At 42.2% G+C, this 18,590-nt stretch overlaps 3 protein-coding genes across 3 annotated transcripts; all 3 read left to right on the top strand.

The window, feature by feature from the left end:
• Positions 1-14,154: 14,154 nt before the first annotated feature.
• LOC108082082 (phenoloxidase-activating factor 3-like) lies at positions 14,155-15,467 on the top strand. Its single transcript, XM_017177377.1, has 2 exons — positions 14,155-14,243; positions 14,503-15,467. Exons 1-2 carry the CDS (start codon positions 14,183-14,185, stop codon positions 15,351-15,353), a joined length of 912 nt encoding a protein of 303 aa, XP_017032866.1. The 5' UTR covers positions 14,155-14,182; the 3' UTR covers positions 15,354-15,467.
• Positions 15,468-15,544: 77 nt separating this feature from the next.
• On the top strand, positions 15,545-16,789 carry LOC108082083 (CLIP domain-containing serine protease HP8-like). The gene is made up of 2 exons (XM_017177378.3): positions 15,545-15,660; positions 15,942-16,789. Exon 2 carries the CDS (start codon positions 16,239-16,241, stop codon positions 16,770-16,772), a length of 534 nt encoding a protein of 177 aa, XP_017032867.1. The 5' UTR covers positions 15,545-15,660; positions 15,942-16,238; the 3' UTR covers positions 16,773-16,789.
• Positions 16,790-16,977: 188 nt separating this feature from the next.
• LOC108082081 (phenoloxidase-activating factor 1-like) lies at positions 16,978-18,589 on the top strand. Its single transcript, XM_017177376.3, has 2 exons — positions 16,978-17,317; positions 17,638-18,589. Exons 1-2 carry the CDS (start codon positions 17,257-17,259, stop codon positions 18,513-18,515), a joined length of 939 nt encoding a protein of 312 aa, XP_017032865.1. The 5' UTR covers positions 16,978-17,256; the 3' UTR covers positions 18,516-18,589.
• Position 18,590: the final 1 nt, after the last annotated feature.

Raw genomic sequence — 18,590 nt, 5'->3', positions numbered from 1 at the left:
TCTTAGATCCCCTTTTTTACAGGGCTGTTACCTCTTGTTAATTTATAATTATTTCAATTTATAAATGTCCTTTTTTCTTCCTGTGTACAGAGCTGGATCCGTGTTGACATTCCTTGTAGCTTGTCGCTTGTACTGCTGTCGTTCGCCACATGGTAACTGGAGTTTTCAGTTTTGTTCCTCCATGCCAAACAGCAATCATATTTCGCAGGCCGATCGACTAGATCGGCGATCCACGCTTTGGGCAAACAGAAAGGCACAGTGGAACACATACGTAAAAATTTGTATACAAATTATAAAATGTATACAAATTATTAAAAGAGAAAATGAACTAAGTATACAGGAACACAAAATTAAACTTTGTGAAATTTCCACGAACCATTTCAAGTTACGTATCAAAGCTTAAAAAGGTAAGATATAATGATTAAAAACAAAAATAGCCATATTAATTAATTATAAAAGCATTACAATATTAATTATCCAGTCAATAATGTTATACAATTATAGCAGGGAGTTCACTTAAAATTCTCAAAACAGATTTCAGCAAAACACTGTTATAAAGTTACACAAAATGTTGACATTGATCGTCATGAAAATAAGCCCTAATGAAGCCCTTTGGCCAAAAGTTAATCCTGATTCGGGATTCTATTATGATAAACCAATATATTAGAGATATATATTTCAATAATATTATAAAATTTTCTACCCTTAGCCCCACAGTGGTCCCACCAGCAGTTTATACAATACATATAAGGATAAGTAAACCGGAGAACAAGAAATGCATATGATTTTAAATCTGTTCACGCCAAATGCCAACGAACCTCAGATTTCTATCATATTTTGCATAGAATGCTCCGCTATATACGAGTATATATGTTCGATCCGAGAGGAGAGACACTAAGACCAGCCGGGTGACGATTGCATCTGCCCGATCCTTGGCTGGTTTGTGGACTATTTTAATATTTTCCCCTGCTGAAATTCAAATTCCAGGCAGCCGCCTTAACAGCCTTAACAACCATCCCGACTAATAATGGCGAGGGAAGACAATGCGACGCCTGCGAGGATTCCACAGCTCCCCAGTGACGGGCGGCCTTTTTCTGGGGCCCGACTTGGGTCCAGAAACAGAATCAGAATTGCCAGACAGCGTGTCTCTGGCTGCCTCATTTATGCAGCAGATCGGACCAGAAGGTCTCCTTCGATTCCGATTCCGATTCTGACTCCGACTTTGACTGGAAGCCTCAGTCTGAGGCTGACTCTGGCCGCGGCTTTGTTGTCGAACAATTTCTTCGACACCTTTTTTGCGCCGCTGCCGCTGGATCACTTGACGACTTCGCACTGGGGATCTGCATTGCCATCGCCAGCGGCATCGGCATCTGCATCTGTGTGAAAAATGGAAAGCCCTTTTTGGCAACTTCTGTCGCCCGCTGGACATTGCAGATGATGTCCCTGTGCCCACTAAATCGCAGAGAAATACAGGGGAACCTCTGTAGTATAAGCCAATGAAAAACTTTGGAAATATTGAATTTTTAAATACATATCAATATTTTAATTTACAATATATATTTTATATACACTGCTTAGAATTGTTTTTGTAATTTTAGACAATTTTAAAATCCACTTTAACCTTAGGGAACTTTGACTGTATTTCCACTTACACACCGTCCAAGTTTTGTGGGCTGCCAGGGGACATCAAAACGGAATAATATTTATGATCATTGCGATATTTTTGTGTTTCTCCATGGCTGTTTTTTTGCTTTGTTTTCCCTCTTGTCCATCTGTCAGCACTGGGCACTGAGAGGCTGGGGATGGGTCTGTGCCCTGGCCAAACTTTTGCTTTATGTGCCACGGAATGCGGTGGTGCCCCCGCTCCTTGGCACTGATTTACCGATATGTCATTGAGCGATTCAATGCGATTCACACGCATTCTCCAACTCGGACGCGGACGAGGACGCGGACTTGGTCGCGAACGGGTTCTATCCGCCGCCGATTCACGAATTGTCACCCTCGGATGGGATGGGATCGGATCGGATTGGATGGGATTTGAATGATTCGCGGATGGGGCTTGGGTACAAAGGCATCGAAAGATGATGCATAAATCTGCATGCCCAAACCAGGCCTTCTTGGAATTTGTGCCGCTTTTGATAGATACAAAATGTGTCGTGTTATGAGTAAATAGGAAGTTTGTTTTGGGTTTTATTTAAAAAAGAGAAATAATATCTTTATTTATGAATCCTTTGTGATATTTATTCATTATCTTTCCATTTATTTATTTATTTTTTCCAAGAAAAAATAGTTAAACTTATTACCAACTTAATAATTTAACCTCTGTGCATTTGAAGGTTGTGAAGGAGTTTAGTCGCGTGTCCTGGACTGCTCTTCTATTTCCCCATCTCATGTGCACTTCGATTGACTTTCTCGGCTGAAGCTGTCACTAGCAGGAGGAAACTCCTCCGCCCGGGGCCAAAACTCTTATGGACTTGGCTGGAAAACAAACTTTTTAAATACGTCATGGGGTTCTATTATGCAATATTCTGGGAAATAAGAGGCCAGGGGTTGAGTTGCTCAGTTGAATGTCAAAAACAATAAAGAAAAGCTAGCCAAGTGACACAAATTTTTATTGAGAGTTTATAATTGAATGGCGGAGCACACCTGAGGCCTGGTCACGCCCACCTCTCCCGCCCCTTTTCTAATTCCCCTCGGAGTTTCATTTGTAATTGAATTTGACGTTCGACTGTCGCGTGTTCCATTTGCGGGTGACTTGCTGTCATGTGGTGCGGCGATGGGCCATGTTTTGGGCCACTCCCACTCGCAGATATACAACATAAATGAGCTCCATGTGAAGTCCAAGATTTGCCGAAAATATCTAATTGACAAATATCCGAAATGGAGGACACAAGACTGAGCAACAAAATGAGCAGAAAAGCGGAATGCACTGAAAGAAAAGGAACTTTATGTCATTATTAATGAACAAATAAGATCGAATTACAAATATCTGATGAGACTAAAGAATACTTGATAAACTAATAAATCTGTAGAATTTTATTTATTTTACCAATGATCAAAACCCCAGTATAATTTCACCATTTTAACGGAATTTCCCAAGAACTTCAAGATGATAAGCCACATTTTAATTAATTTTCTTTCTCTGCTCAAGAGTCGGGGTGGATTTTCTTGATTTTCTGGGTGGCATTTGGTGGCTTTTCTGGGTCATATGGGGTGGTGGCAGTGCCAGTGGTGCTGGCAGGCAATAAGTAACAAAATAATTGAACAATTATGTCCAAATGTCCGACTGCCACTCATTATGATAGACAAAACACGGCGTCCGGCTGACGGGATCTGATCCGATGTCTACTCCCGTCTTTGTCTTCGCCGCTCTGTCTCTTTCTCCGGCTTGTATCTCCGTCCTTGTCTCCGTCCGTTGCTTCCTAAGCCGAGCGTGGAATGACATTTATAATTACCTCGGGGTATTTGGGGAATAATTTGCCCGTCCATCGTATCTCCCCCGCTCCGTTGGCCGCCCCCGGCTAATGGCCGCACAAAACAGAGGAAAAAAATAACGATAGGAGGGCAGGAAAAACTCGGCCCAAGTGTCCAGATTTCCCCAGCAGCAGCACCACCACTCCCAACCATTTCCTCCATGGCCACAAGGCCAACACCCGCGCTGACCACCGCCCAGGGCTTAATGAGCCGGATTTCGGCCAAGGGAACAGGGAACCAACCAAAAAGAAGCCATCATCAGCAGCTTTTGTTCATCTTTTTTTTTCCCAAGTCCTGCCTCGTCCTGCGCTTGTGCTTTGTGCGCGTTTTTCCTGTCCTGCCAACTGAAAAATGTTATTGGCCGCAATTTATATGAAAACTGTGCTCACGTACCACATTAACCCCCTTGCAAGCGGGATGCTGGACGCCGGATCGAGATCCTTGGCAGCAACAATAACTCGCCCCCTCGAACAGTGAAAATGAGCAAATTTTCTAAATGAATAAACTTTGCCAGCAGAGCAATCCAGAAGAGAAGGCAAAAGGAAAAATTAAGAAAATAACAATTAGTGGATAGCGACTGAAGGATACCTGCTAGATAGAAGTAATAGGTGGCCCATGGAAAATATTCCAAATATTTACTACTAAACCTAACACATGAACATGGAAATCAGTAAGATTTAAAACTAAATGTATAATATAAATCTAGATAAATAAAAGGGTTAATTAACTTTACTTGACGCCTTGAAATTATTTAAATTATTTAATACGAATACTTCATTATACTAATTCTTTAGTCTTGAAATAGTTCCTTTTTATTCCTCAAACAATACACCCTCCTTGAAAGAGAAGCTTCATTTGATCCAGCCCATTGTCCTGGCCGGCTGTCCTGGCTTGGCTGGAGAGATAGAGAAATATTACCGTCCTTCGACGGGGGTTGGACCGCTGGAGCAGCGTCCAGCGACATCTTGGCTGCTACGTGTGGCCAAGTGGCAACGTGGCTAATTCTTCCATGAGCTCGCAAAAATTAAGAAATTAAAAAATTGCCCTGCGCCCTGCCTGCTGACGGTGCGGAAAATTCGTTTGGCTGTTTTTGGCATTTTCCAGAATTGGCTGGCAGCACTTGAATAATTGCATTCCTTCGATGATATTAGTCACCGGCGGCGGATGCAGACACAAACTTACAAACACACAACGCCAGAGACTCATTTATATAATTGTTTATGTGGAGGATATATATCTCCTTGATTAAGGGATATAGCTACCAAGCTTTTGCATAAAGAAATAACAAAGGGAGAGACGTAATGAATAGAAGGAAAATCCCGAATTTTATATTGGGGTTTTGGGCAAGTAATTAATTATTAAATTATAATGAATAAAATAAGTTAATGCCTATGTAGATTACTTTTAAACATTTTAGATATAACCGAATTCAATTTTAAATCGGACATCTAACCCTGCTATTGCAATATCCTGTTTCTTATCCAAATCTTGCCAATTAAAAATGGATCTCAGATATGGAACACGCTCTGGAAATTCGAAAATCGTAACCAAAATGTGGGTGCTGTCCTGGAGTTCCAAGTTCGTTCCCTGAGCCAATAGCCAGCACACGCTTCAAGTTAACTGGATAAATGTCTGTGTATATATCATATGACGTATAATTAGATGAGGAACTCGACTATGAAGCAGCCCTCGAGGCCCAGACTTTTGTTTATTGGAACAATCTGCCCGGGTTCATCATTCAATAATAATCAGTCTGACAGAGGAACGGGGGCGACTGCAGTTTAATGGTAATTTGTTACGCCTAAACGTGAGCACGCGCTGTGCGGTCACCTTGATACGTTCCTAAACTTTGGCCTACCTCCGAAACTCACCTGCTTGGAGAGCACTGCTCAAAAATATTTGAAAAATATTTCAGATTAAACTTTTAAACGTGGAAAACACACTCAATTTAAACATATAACATTGCATACCTTTCCAAGAACCTCGTGCACTTTCTATACCAATTCCATTTTAAAGATATTTTCTCTCAGTACATATTTCGCTTAAAAACTAACTCTATAACTAACCGCAGAGCACACGCAACGGGACGAGGTGGAGGAAAGGTAGCAAAAAAGGGAACCATCCCGGTTTCCAGAATCGCTGCTGAAGTTGGAGGCATTTCGTGACTTTATGGCTTTCGTGTCGCGGCCGTCGAGCCTGTCAGCTCCTTGATTGACTTGGCCACCGATCCTGGGAGGGTGGAATTCGACAGGATACCCAGGGAGTGAATGTTTGCATATTACTTAATGGCATTTGCACTTGAAGTGTGCCAGAAATTACCTGTCCGCTGACAATTAACTTTTTAACTCATTTCTGAAACTGTTTGCTCGCAATGCGGTACACCAAACTATTTCCCTATCTTTGTGAATATACACTGGAAAAAATTTCAAATAAAATTGTTTATTAAATTTGAAGCAAAATTGAAGTGAAGTTGGTGTACGTTTTGGTTAAGGTTAGAGTAAAGTTGCATTTAAATTGATGCAAAATGAGCAGTTTATAGAAAACAATAGGTTTTTTATGAAATTTTCTAAGCTAGGTGATTTGTAAGTACAAATTATAAAGTTTTTTCTATATTTAATTTCCATATTTACCCCATTTTATAATTGTTTTCCCGAGTGCATTTTTGTACCCCTTTTAACCGCGAGTCTATCAAAAGTTTTGGCTCATAAACACGAATAGCTCCTAGAGCGCTTATGGCCAAACTTTCGCCAGGGAGGGCTCATCCAAGGACCGAGGGGCGATCAATCAGGAGCCAACCCCTCCCCGAGCCAGCCACTCGGGCAGTCAACACTTTCGAAGGTCCCTCCGCCTCCCTGTGGCCACTCCAATCCTCCGACCAATCTGTGCATATGTTAATTCAAGTGGAATTAATTGTTTCCGGTGTTTAAGTTTTTCCGCAAAGGCGAATTCTCTCATTCATAGCCGGCGTCTTGGTGCCTCGACTCTGCGGTCAGGTTCTCTTCCTCTTCTCTAAACATGCTGAGGAGTTCCCCAACTGCCAGTCGCAACCCTTACTCCGCCACCCTGGGAGCCATTTGCATGCAGGTCCTAAACACAGGACTCCTGGCCACATTGCCTCAACGCCCTCGTTTCGGCTTCGATGGATTTTTGACTTTTATATTTGATTTGAAATGTTGTGGTCGACTTTTGTTTCGTGTTGTTGCCACTTAATGAGGCCAGCGGCGTGGAAGCGATTTCTCCTTGGCTTTGCATGGATTAAGTGTTACAGTAGCGAGTCCTTTTCTGTTTTGAGGGTAATCTACATGGAATATGGATAAGGAAATAGCTCAATCCGAACTCTGCTCATTTAATAATAGTTTTAAGATATAAAATCAGAATTACTACAGAAAATTCCTTTCATTTTCGTAACATTGTTCATGGATAAATGGGAAGGTTAATGGTTGGAATTTTTAATTAGTCCACGTTTATTATGGCTACATCCATGCAGAACTCTGTCCAAGCCTTTTGGGGTAAATTTTCACCAGATTTTCCCCCTTTTGGCCAGTACAGCATTCCTTTGATTCCATTTCATCCTTGTGCATTTTTTACATATTGCCAATTTTTCCGCACAACCATTGACGACGGGTACTGGTAATTGTGATTGATTCCTGTGTGTCTGCTGCAGTTTGATGTGTTTTTAATTAAACTTGTACCGATATATATATATGCATAAATACTTGGCATATGGCTGCAACGAAGACCGAAACGCGATGTGAAAATCTCTATTGAAGCCCGCCCCGTCGGCGCTTATCGAGTTTAAATTTAAGTTTTGCGTCAAATTAAAAGTAAACAACATTTCCCAGGGTGAATCTCCGGACAACATCCCTTTCGAAGACTATCTGCAACCCCGCATTGTCATCCTTTTTTCATCGTTTTTCTGGTCTTGTTTGCACACATGTCATACCAGGCATTTTTGTGACAAATCGCTACCAGAGTGTTAATAACTGCTGCAACACGAACCCATCAAAGTCACCCCGGCGGAATGCAAAAATAAACGGGGAATACATTTGCAATTTCCATTGTCCAACGACATGACATCCCAATAGATCACTGCAGATGTGTTCCTCCAGATTAGATAATGGCAGACTAAGAGCCAGTTAACTGGTGCGATCTACGAGTTCAGATAGCTCGACATATGGCAATAGGCACTCGATGATACCCTCACTTGGCCTTTGATTTTTGACAATGGGGAACAAAACAAGAGATTTTTACATGAATTACTCATATTGATTGAGGGATAACACGATTTTAACGCTTAAAGTATATCTTTTAGATGGAAAATGTGTGCACTATCTTCACTAAAATTCTTTTATACTTTTGAATAAAAAAAGGGGCTTATTAAACTAAACTGTAATGTACTTTTTTGTATTTTAGATTGTTATATAAATTATATTTAAATATAAAACGGCAAATGTAAAATTAATAATGTGTGATAACCCTTTTAAACTAACCAATTTTCTTTCAACAAGTTTTTCTTTTCACTGAAATAGATTGAAATTTATTTTGATTCCTGCGATTCATATAACAGGCAATTTGGAACCCAGTTTAATTTAATCTGGAATCGAAACAAATAACTCCACAAAATAACTAACTGATGGACATTTATTTTAATATTCTCCCGGCTGGCCACCGTCGGATCTGAGGTAGGGATAAAGGTAAAGCCGAGCACCGATTTTTCCTGGGGGCGATTGATGGCCAGGCGGCTGCGGATGTGAACGTTTGGCAGTTGGCAATTTCGCAATTGAAATGCAACGTTGATTTTGATTTGAGTTGCAGAGTTATTGAGGCGCAGCCCGGTGGCTGTTGCAGCCGGATTTTTTATTGCAGTTATTGACACGTAACAATCGCCGTGAGCCCCCGCAATCCCAACTCTCCGAATGTCACGCCGAACATCAGGCCTTTTTTTTCCCCCAGTTGGCGGGCGGCACTTGCTGCTGTCGATTTTTCGGCGCTTCCGTTTCCGCTGATATTCAATTTTGTTTGATTGCTGTCGTTTTTAGTTGAACGATTTGTCCACTTCTGGCGCGATGTTTACATTGAAACCTCTCGATGGGAGGCCATATTTCAAGTCGGTTTTATCCCAAAATCGCGTAGCTTTTAAATTGCGCCGTGAAACTGGCTTTTTAATGAATCTTGCAAGGACTCTTTGGTTTATTTCTATGTTGCTTATTTTAAGAAACTAAGAAGTCTAAATGATTTTAATTTTTCCTAATTAAATTATATCAAAACTAAGGGTTACATCAGAGTGTGGGAATTATACTCTTCACATGGGCGTCATGTGAACCTGAGGTCCTGACATATTAGCAGAAATTATGAACGCTAAGCGGATTACATTTAACACGATTCGCTGACGGAGAGCAGGTCGTGTGTCCTGGTATAAAAGCCGAATCAGTTTACAGCTGGAGTCGCGTGCCATGCCCCGAAATCCGAACCGGGCTAAGGAACGTGTCGGGGCTCAAGTCTAATTATGAAATTAAATGCAAATTAAAAATCCCATTGAAAGCATTTTGTAATGGCAGCCCTGGCATTGCGAATTCAAGTGGCCAGCTAGCTGGGGGAGTTTTCAAGCAGATCCTAAATCATCCTGGGCCCGCTTTGCGTTGCCATGTTTTCCTACTCACATACCATTTAGCTCTCGTTACAGTTGGAGTCTGGCCTGATTTGTTTGCATAATAATCCGAAAGCGTTTCGTCATTGTCGTCATCATCATCATCTGAATGCTGTCAATATTCCGCTCATCATGCGCCCCATCATTATGGCCAGGATTTGGCCAAAAAAACGAGCCAAGTCTAAAGAAGGGGCGGTACTTTTGGGGCTGGGAAAGAAGCAAAACATATTATTCAATATTTAAAAGTACGCCTTCCTTCCTGCGGAACTCTCTTCCGCTCGAATTGATCGATGACGCTGTGCTCCGGCTGATTTTCTCTAAGGGATTGGGGAGAGTTCCATCCCCCGAGATGCTGTCATAGCTCTGCGGGCCCTTTGGCCTCACCTCGCCAAGCCGCCACTTGGCATGATAAATTTAATTCCGCTTCTATTTTGATGGCACTTGTCAATTCAAATACTTTTGTCAGTCTCTCTTCGCTTTATATATATATATTTGTATATATTTTTCCCCTTGTTTTTGTTTTCGCAGAAGAGCTGAAGAGCCCTTCAGCAGCAGCCACGCCTCCTGCGCCCACCGCATTGTGCGCAAATGCTGCGAAAAGTTGAAGGATTTTGACGCATTAGAGTGCTCCCCCAGGAGCGAAGGATAACCGTTGGACGGAGGCAGTGGGTGGTGGACACCTGCAAGCAAATGAGTGCATTTGTTGTAGTTCATCTCAATGGATGACGAGGTGTCAAGGAGCTCTGGGAGATGACTCCAATTACCCACCACAGCTTCTCGTGCCGCTCCGCGAGTCTTCCAGCCGAAAAATTGTGTAAGGTTTTCAATTTATTTCGACAAAGATAAAGAAGCAGCTGTTAAGGAAAGGAAAATCTTAAAATGTATAAGTGTAAATTAATAAAATAAAGAATAAATTTATAGTTAGTGTCAAACTAAAGAAATACAATAAGTTTAGGTTGTAGAAAGTACAATGTACATAAGTCGTTTTGCTATTATCTAGGCTTAAACAATAGAATTTAAGGGAAGACTTTAGCATACTTTTAGGAGGCAACTACATTTTAAAGTTGTGCAGTAAAATTATAAAAGTATATTTAATTCATACGCTAATCTTATAAAAAAAATTAAATTTTAAATAAGAATAATTATATATTTGCTTACTTTAGCCAGAGAAACTTAACTGCATTAATAATGTCTTTTGTGGGAACTTGAACCCTTTTATATAAGTTTAAAATATGAAATTATTTCATTATTTCTAAGAGTAAAGAGTTAAAACCTATTTGAAATTGATTTATTTTAATATTAAAACTGCATTTTAAGACCAAACTCTTGAAGCTATTTATATTTTTTACATATTAATTCTTTCTAAATTATATAATAATTGTTTTTTTAAGATTTCTAAAATTGTTTACCCATAAAAATCAATAAACTATACAGCTTATGTCCATATCTTCTATCCACATTATCAATAATACTCCCCTTCCGTATATATCAACCTTCCCAATTCTGGCTCCATTGTGTCCGACATTAACCACTAATGAAACATGGACAAGAAAGCTATCCCCGAGCTGTGTTTTCGACCCTGGCAATCCCACTCCTGTTAAAGCACTTAACTTTCCTTGTAATCAGCCAGCATGGACACAAGCGAGAGGGACATCCAATGTCCGTCCATACTCCCAGCTTCAATTTAAAGTTTTTCCCCGAACGAATCGTACTTTCTCTCATGGGAGTTGTCGCCCTGAACTGGGACCGAAAATGATGACTTAATATACGGAAATCACGAAAACTGATGGATTCCTCTGGGGTGTTTTTTACTTGACACGAGCACTGTGTGCTGTGTTCTTGCCTTTTGTCCTTGTCCTGACCCTTGCTCCTGGTGTGTCCTGTTGCGACAATTTCACGCTTCTCGGACGCCGCTGACAAGCTGACAGCTGCCACTTGAGCGATGGCGTTTATTAGTTATTAAACGGCGTGATTTATGCCCGCGGCCAAGTGCACCATGGAACCAATCCCAGTCGTTGTCCAACTCCACATCCATCCCCTGCAATTGGCCTGTACTTTTGGCGGCGTAATAAGGACGCCGTCGCCTCCCGGGGCGCGGAGGAAGCCCTCCCTGGAACCGGACATCTGTGGTTCCACGCCGTCACAGATGGGAGTTGGGGATTCGGGATTCTGATAGTTCTCCTCTTTTAAGGGGACATTGTTTGATCTTTAAGAGAGGATAAAAAATAGTTTTTTCAATAACATACAAGTTTCTTAAAGAAGTTTTAAACTATGTTCTATGATTAAATTAAAATAACCAATAAAAATAACACTCCCAGTAGTACCTTTGCCAAGTCACAACCCTACGGAATCAAGGATCCCGCCGGGTTGGCAATGTTGATACACATGTAAAACTGATTGATAACAATTCATTGTTTGTTCAATTTCCCGCTTTTCGGGAAACTATAATTGCCAAACTGTAGAGTCGCATAGAGCAACCCCTGCGATGAGGCGACGAACCCTTGTCGCCCAGTCAGTCAGTCCATTTGACTTTGTCCAAAAATTGAGCTGCCTACTGTGCGCTGCTGTTTGTTTATACTTATTTCATTTTCACACCCCCTTGCGGGTCTTCTTCACCGTCTTCCACCAGAGCCACCCCTTCATCCACAGCCTCATCATTATCATCATCATCATCATCGTCGTTGTCGAAATCGGTCTCAGGTTACTTTGTTTTCCTTGGCCTCCATTGTTTGTTTTCGTTTTCGTTTCACTTTTCGCTAGGTTTGTTTGTCATTTTGAAAAATGCGTTTTACAGTTGTTTTTTTTTTTCAAAATTCAATTGTGGACGGCCGCAGCCCGCTGAAATAAAAAAAGAGGAATAAAAACACCCCTTAGAAGGTATCTGCCTTATCCTCATCTGCCTTCCGCCTTGACTCCCCCTGCGGCTAATAACGTCCTCGTCAGTTCCGGCAGCTCAGTCCTCGGTCCTGCTAGTCCTCACCCCTTCATTCTCAATGAATCCCTGTTCCTGCTTGTGCTTTTTGGTGCCAACACCAAATTATGGTTGGAAATTTTAACGCAAATTTGTGTGGCAGAGGTTGAATGCCAGCGGGATGTCCCCCATAAGGATCTATGATTTTTTAAAAGATAGTTTTCTATAGGAACTTAAGAAATTTAATTGAAAAATATCAAATTAGTCTTGTTTAGGATTAAAAAATACCAAAGAGATTAAATAACTTATAAATCTTCAAGACGAAATTTTTCATAAAAACCTTAAAAAACATATAGATTTCAAGGCCTAAACAATTCCCCCAACGGAAGTCCCAACCAATACCATTTCGATAGCAATCTTCCCTATTTCCCAGCCAAACTAAATCAATTCCAATCGCAAATAAACCCCGAGGTGGGAACACTGGAGTTGGTGCTGTCGCTAATCCTGTGACACATAATCTCGCACGCGCTCCGTGATCTGCTCCGTCCAAGTTACCCCGTTCTGTTTACAGTTTGCCGGAGTAGAGTCGGTGGCAGTTGCGCTCCATTTGTCATCTTCATAATGGACGCGGAGTCAGCCGGTGGAGCGTGTCATCGTCGCCATATCTCACGGATTACAAAACGAGACGGAGGCGCGTCTAAGGGCACGTGTCTTGTTGGAGAAGGAGCGAGAATTAGAGATCACTATCGGACGGAACACGGATATTTATGTTCACCTAAGACGGGGCATTAGCCAGAGTTCCTCCTTCCGAGCTCTAATGACACGTAAACCAAGTCGTTAAAGATTGCCCTTCCAGAGAATCATCGTGAAAAACGGATCTAGAGCTGGGAATCTGACACTGAGCCACAGAGTTCAGCCCAGGGATTAACTTTGTCCGGGGAAAAATATAAAAATTAAACATTATTTTTTATACTTTAATAAATACATATTTTAACTGTCCTAGGACCATCTATATATGTTTAGTAAATCCTAGCAAAATTGTTATTCTAAATTTAAATAAGTTTTAAATGCTATTCAGGCTTACAACATTTCGTGTCAAGTGTAATTTGTGCAAAGGACCTACATGGGAATTGGGATAGCCTGAAAAAAAACTGGACTTCTCCGGGCTCCAAGTGGGAATGACTTGCCGGCGGTTGCTGTCAGTTCTCATTAGGGGGCAGCCGGGCCGAATTGATTGATTTATTTTGGCAATTATGTGCATTCGATTAAAAGTTGAACTCGCAGTCACGCGGCGTTCGCTAATAATATGCAGAGACCTCCGCCCTCGTCTAGCAAAGGAGCACAGAAAAAAACAACATAAATCCCCAGAAATATCCCATGGAGCTGGGGGATTACATGGCCCCGAATTGAAAACCAATTGCGACGGGAATGAAAAATCGCGCCAACAAACCCAGCAGGCGGGATGGGGAGCAGGAGTCGGGCAGGACCTTCGGCACGGGGATGTGGTGGCATGTGGCCTGTTTACAATGTCGCTCGACTTGGACAAGGGGATTTCTTTGTTTTGGTTTGGTTTTAATTTTGAGCAACGAATAAATTAAATCAACCGACAGTCGAAATAATTGCCGGAAATTGGTGACGTTGTTGAAATTTCTTCTCTGCCCTCCAATTGAGACGGAACGGAAGGGGACTTGGGGTCCAGTGCTTAATAAGATTATGCGTGACCCGACGAGCACGGCTTCCATTAACAAGGACCTTTGGCCGGGATCAAATTTGAGGCTTAAATGGAACGTGTGACGTACAAGCTAAGCTTGGTTTCGAAAGATTGAAAGGAAATTAATATAATATAAATAATGATATTAAATAAAATAAAGCATAATAATTAGTTAATAAAGGAACATTATACATTTTACTATCGGTGAGCAGCCTTCATTATGTTAACACGTACAAATTTGAGAGAGGAATTCTAATTACATAATAACAACAATAATCTCTATTAAAACTGAAAGCTCGCCAAGATTGATGTTCTTTCAGAGATTCTCAGATTTCCGTTCTCAATGCAACAACTTGCACTGTGGAAAAGCTTTGATAACCTGTCTTAAGAAACTCTCACTACCGATCGAGGTTTAGTTTCGATCAGAGCTTACTGGAAGATGGTTGCTGGCGTTCGAGTGATTTTCCTTATTTTTGGGGTATTGCCAGCGTTCTTATCGCGTAAGTTGCACATGGTTTGAATGAGAACTTCCCAGACATCAATAGGAATATTCTTATTTTCCGATTGTTTTAAGATTTTTACTATATCTGTAGCACACTCGCTAACTAGTTATGATAATCAATGACTAATAAAACTCACCGAGTCTAAGTAAGAGGGGTATCAAAGTTTGTGTACATCAGTGTGTGTAATATATATACGATATGAGATATCTTCTTTACATTACATATATGGTCTTTTACCTTAAATCCTCTTTTGCAGCCACTCAGGGCCAGGACCTGCCGCAGGAGTGTGGCAAGCTGCGCGAGACCCAGCTCCACAACGAAATGGAGATCACCGCAGCGGACGAGTACACCTGGATTGGCCGTGTGGGCTACAGTCAAGCGGATAATCCAAAACCTTCATTTCTATGTTTGGCAGTGCTGATCCACCAACGTTACGCGATCCTGCCTGCGCACTGTGTTAAGGCCGGTCACTACACAATCGAGTTCATCCTTTTCGGGGACTGGCGCGCCAACGAGAACCTTAAGGCTGGTGACTGTCGTCTGGAAAGGGGCTTCACCTCGTGCTCTCCGCCTCCGCAGGCGGTGGACATTGAGGAGATTGCGATGCACCCGTTATATGACGACGCCAAACACGACTACGACATTGCAGTGGCCAAGATGGTGCGGAGCGTCCAACTCTCGGAATTCGTGCAACCACTGTGCCTGCCGCCCGCCCGCGAGATCGAGGGCAATCATATATCCCGGCGGCTAGAGATGGCTGGATTTTCCAGATGGAATCATTCAGTTGAGGAACAGATGGACGACTTTGAGTGGCGGCGGAAAGTGACAAGGCACACGAGCAGTCTGGAGTTCTGCACTGCGGCGGTGGATTTTAGTAGGGTTGCCTTTACCCAAAACCACTTGTGTGGCGTTCAGCCTGGAACGAACGAGCTGATGTCCGGGGCACCACTTATGGACGTCGAGGTGGTAGACGGAAAGCCACGGAACTTCTACCTCGTTGGATTGAACACGTTTGGGAAAAAGTCTACTATTTCATCGCCGTTCACCGTAAACGGTTTCATTCGCATCTTGCCTTTTAGAAACTGGATTCTAAAAAATATCGAGTAGACTAACATAAGCCATTTAATTTACCGATGCTGGAAAGCAAAATCCAAACAAATTGGAACCTTAAACTTAGGAATCTTTAAATAGTGACAATAAAAAACTTTATTAAAACTGAAAGCTCGATTATTTTCACAGATTTCCGCTCTCAATGCAACGATTTGCATAGAGCAAAAGCTTTGATAACCTGTATAAAAACAACACTTCCTCATTGCCGATTGAGGTTTAGTTTCGATCACAGCCCACTGGAAGATGATTGCTGGCATTCGAGTGATTTTCCTTATTTTCGGGGCATTTCCCACGTTCTTATCGCGTAAGTTATAAATCGGGTGAAGGAAAACCCTTAGAAAAGCATAAAATAAAAATAGTATAATTTTTCCTGATATAATACATTGTTTTTATTTAGTTACTTCATCTATGGTGAGGTGAGGTTAAAAATCAGTGACTAATAATGGTTACTGAACTCCAGAGAGCATGAGAATCAGTCAAGAGATGTAATGCTACAAAATAAACAAATCAAGATTTAAGCTTTCTTAGCGATACAATATTTATGTAAAGATTTTTATATTTTTGTTCTTTAAATCCTTTTCGCAGCCACTCGGAGCCAGGAGCTGCCGCAGGAGTGTGGCAAGCTGCGGGAGACCCAGCTTCACAACGAAATGGAGATCACCGCTCCAAACGAGTAATCCGGATACTGAATTCTTATGTCTGGCAGTGCTGATCCATCGGCGCTTTGCCATCCTTCCCGCTTCCTGTGTTCTGCTCGATGGTACCAGATCACCAGTGTTTATTCTCTTCGGTGACTGGCGCGCAAACGAGAACTTCAAAGTGGGCGACTGTCGCCTGGAGAAGGACTCCACCACATGCACTCCGCCACCGCAAGCAGTGGACATGGAGCACATCTCGGTGGATCCACAGTATAAGGTGGGAGAACACGACTACGACATTGCACTGGCCAAGATGGTGCGGGACGTCGAACTCTCGGAATTCGTGCAGCCGCTGTGCTTGCCGCCCGCTCGAGAGATCGAGGGCAACCACATCTCCCGGCGACTGGAGATGGCGGGATTCGTGCTAGAGCATTCCTTCAACGGGGAGAGGACCCTCGACGTGCAGTGGCGGCGGAAGGTGGTGAGGCACACGACCAGCCTGGAGTTCTGCATTTCGCTGGCTGAGGCCCTCGAAAAACTGACCCTTTCCCAGAACCACCTGTGTGGCGTTGAGATAAAACCAAATAACCTCATGTCTGGGTCACCGCTGATGGACGTCGAAGTGGTGGACGGGAAGCCTCGGAACTTCTACCTAGTCGGAATAAACACCTTCGAAACAGAGTCTGATTCTGCCTCTCCGATCTACATAGACGGATTTATGCGCATTTTGCCGTTTCGGAACTGGATCTTGGAAAACATTGAATATGCCATGCATTAAAATAAAATGTAGAAAAAGAGAAATGACGTGCCAATTACACAGATTAAATGGATTTTAGAACAGATTTCTGTAAAGATTATTGCACTCAGTAATATGTCAAGTTCTCCGCTCAGATTGCAGCTTCTCCATGAACTAGTTTTTGCTCAGCAAAAGCTTTAGTAACCCCTGTTAAAATCGTTCGTTAGAATCATAGGCATCAGTTTAATCAAAAGCTTACTACGAATAGGTTTACCGGAGCTCCACTTTGAAAATATTAAAGATATAAAACTTACAAAAACCTAAAAAAAACAAAAATTGTATATCAAATTCCATTGCTTAAAGTGTGTAAATTAAATATAAAATCTTTTAAATATGAGAAAATTGTAACCTGATTTTAATCAATTTTCCGATTGGCACCGATTTTACTAAGCAAAAGCTTTGCTTATCTCTTAAAAATTATTCTCACTAACGATCGAGGTTTAGTTTTGATCAGAGCTTGCTGAAAATGGTTACTGGCGTTCGAGTGATTTTCCTCATATTCGGGGTGTTTCCCGCGTTCTTATCGCGTAAGTTACAGATCGGGTGAAGTAAAACCATTAGAGAATCAGCGAAAAATTAAAATAAGAGCAATTGTTTATAAAAATATAATTGGTTTTGACATAGTTACTTTATCTGAGACACACACTCAATGTAAGCTTCAAAATCAGTGACTAATAATGGTCACTGAGTTCCAGAGAGCATATAAATCAGTCAAGATATGTAATGCTACAAAATAAGAAAACTAAAATATTTAAACTCTGTGCACAGTTGGCAATTCTGCCAACATAAACTATATATTATTTATGTAAAAATCCCTATATTTTTGTACTTTAAATCCTTTTTTCAGCCACTCGCAGCCAGCTGCTGCCGCAGGAGTGTGGCAAGCTGCGTGAGACCCAGCTCCACAACGAGATGGAGATCACCGCCCCGAACGAATTCACCTGGATTGGTCGTGTGGGCTACGGGGAGTCGAGTAATCCGGATACTAAATTTCCATGTCTGGCCGTGCTGATCCACCAACGCTTTGCCATCCTTCCCGCTCACTGTGTTCTTTCCGATGATGACTCTGGAAACAGCACAGCAGTGTTCATTCTTTTCGGAGACTGGCGCGCCAACAGCAACTTCAAGAGGGGCGACTGCCGCCTGGAAAGGGGCTCCACCACGTGCTCTCCGCCACCGCAAGCAGTGGACATGGAGCAGATCTCGGTGCATCCACAGTTCAAGTTGGGAGAACACGACTACGACATTGCACTGGCCAAGATGGTGCGGAACGTGGAACTTTCGGAATTCGTGCAACCGCTGTGCTTGCCGCCCGCTCGAGAGATCGAGGGCAACCACATCTCCCGGCGACTGGAGATGGCGGGATTCGTCCAGGAGCATTCCTGGAATGAGGCAAAGATCCTGGACGTGGACTGGCGGCGGAAGGTGGCGAGGCACACGACCAGCCTGGAGTTCTGCACTTCGCTGACGGAGGCTCTCGGCGAACTAACCCTATCCCAGAACCACCTGTGTGGCATTGAGATAGAAGCTAATAACCTCATGTCTGGGTCACCGCTGATGGACGTCGAGGTGGTGGACGGAAAGCCTCGGAACTTCTACCTGGTCGGAATAAACACCTTTGGAACGGTTTCTGGTACCGCCTCTCCGATTTTCATAGACGGCTTCATGCGCATTTTGCCATTTAGGAACTGGATCTTGAAAAACATTGAATATGCCGTGCCATAGGCACTTGTTTGTATTTTTAATTAATTTAAAATAAATAAACTGTCAATTGTACAGATTGATTATATTTAAAAAGAG

This window comes from Drosophila kikkawai, chromosome 2L (genome assembly GCF_030179895.1).
Source record: "Drosophila kikkawai strain 14028-0561.14 chromosome 2L, DkikHiC1v2, whole genome shotgun sequence".
NCBI classification, from domain to species: domain Eukaryota; kingdom Metazoa; phylum Arthropoda; class Insecta; order Diptera; family Drosophilidae; genus Drosophila; species Drosophila kikkawai.
This window is presented reverse-complemented; position numbering and strand designations above follow the sequence as displayed.

What these genes read in the sequence shown, in the direction of transcription:
- LOC108082082 (XM_017177377.1), top strand. Translation starts at nt 14,183, where the DNA reads ATGGTTGCTGGCGTTCGAGTGATTTTCCTTATTTTTGGGGTATTGCCA. An exon ending in ATTGCCAGCGTTCTTATCGC is followed by an intron (nt 14,244 to 14,502) that starts GTAAGTTGCACA and finishes CCTCTTTTGCAG; the next exon opens with CCACTCAGGGCCAGGACCTG.
- LOC108082083 (XM_017177378.3), top strand. Translation starts at nt 16,239, where the DNA reads ATGGAGCACATCTCGGTGGATCCACAGTATAAGGTGGGAGAACACGAC.
- LOC108082081 (XM_017177376.3), top strand. Translation starts at nt 17,257, where the DNA reads ATGGTTACTGGCGTTCGAGTGATTTTCCTCATATTCGGGGTGTTTCCC. An exon ending in GTTTCCCGCGTTCTTATCGC is followed by an intron (nt 17,318 to 17,637) that starts GTAAGTTACAGA and finishes TCCTTTTTTCAG; the next exon opens with CCACTCGCAGCCAGCTGCTG.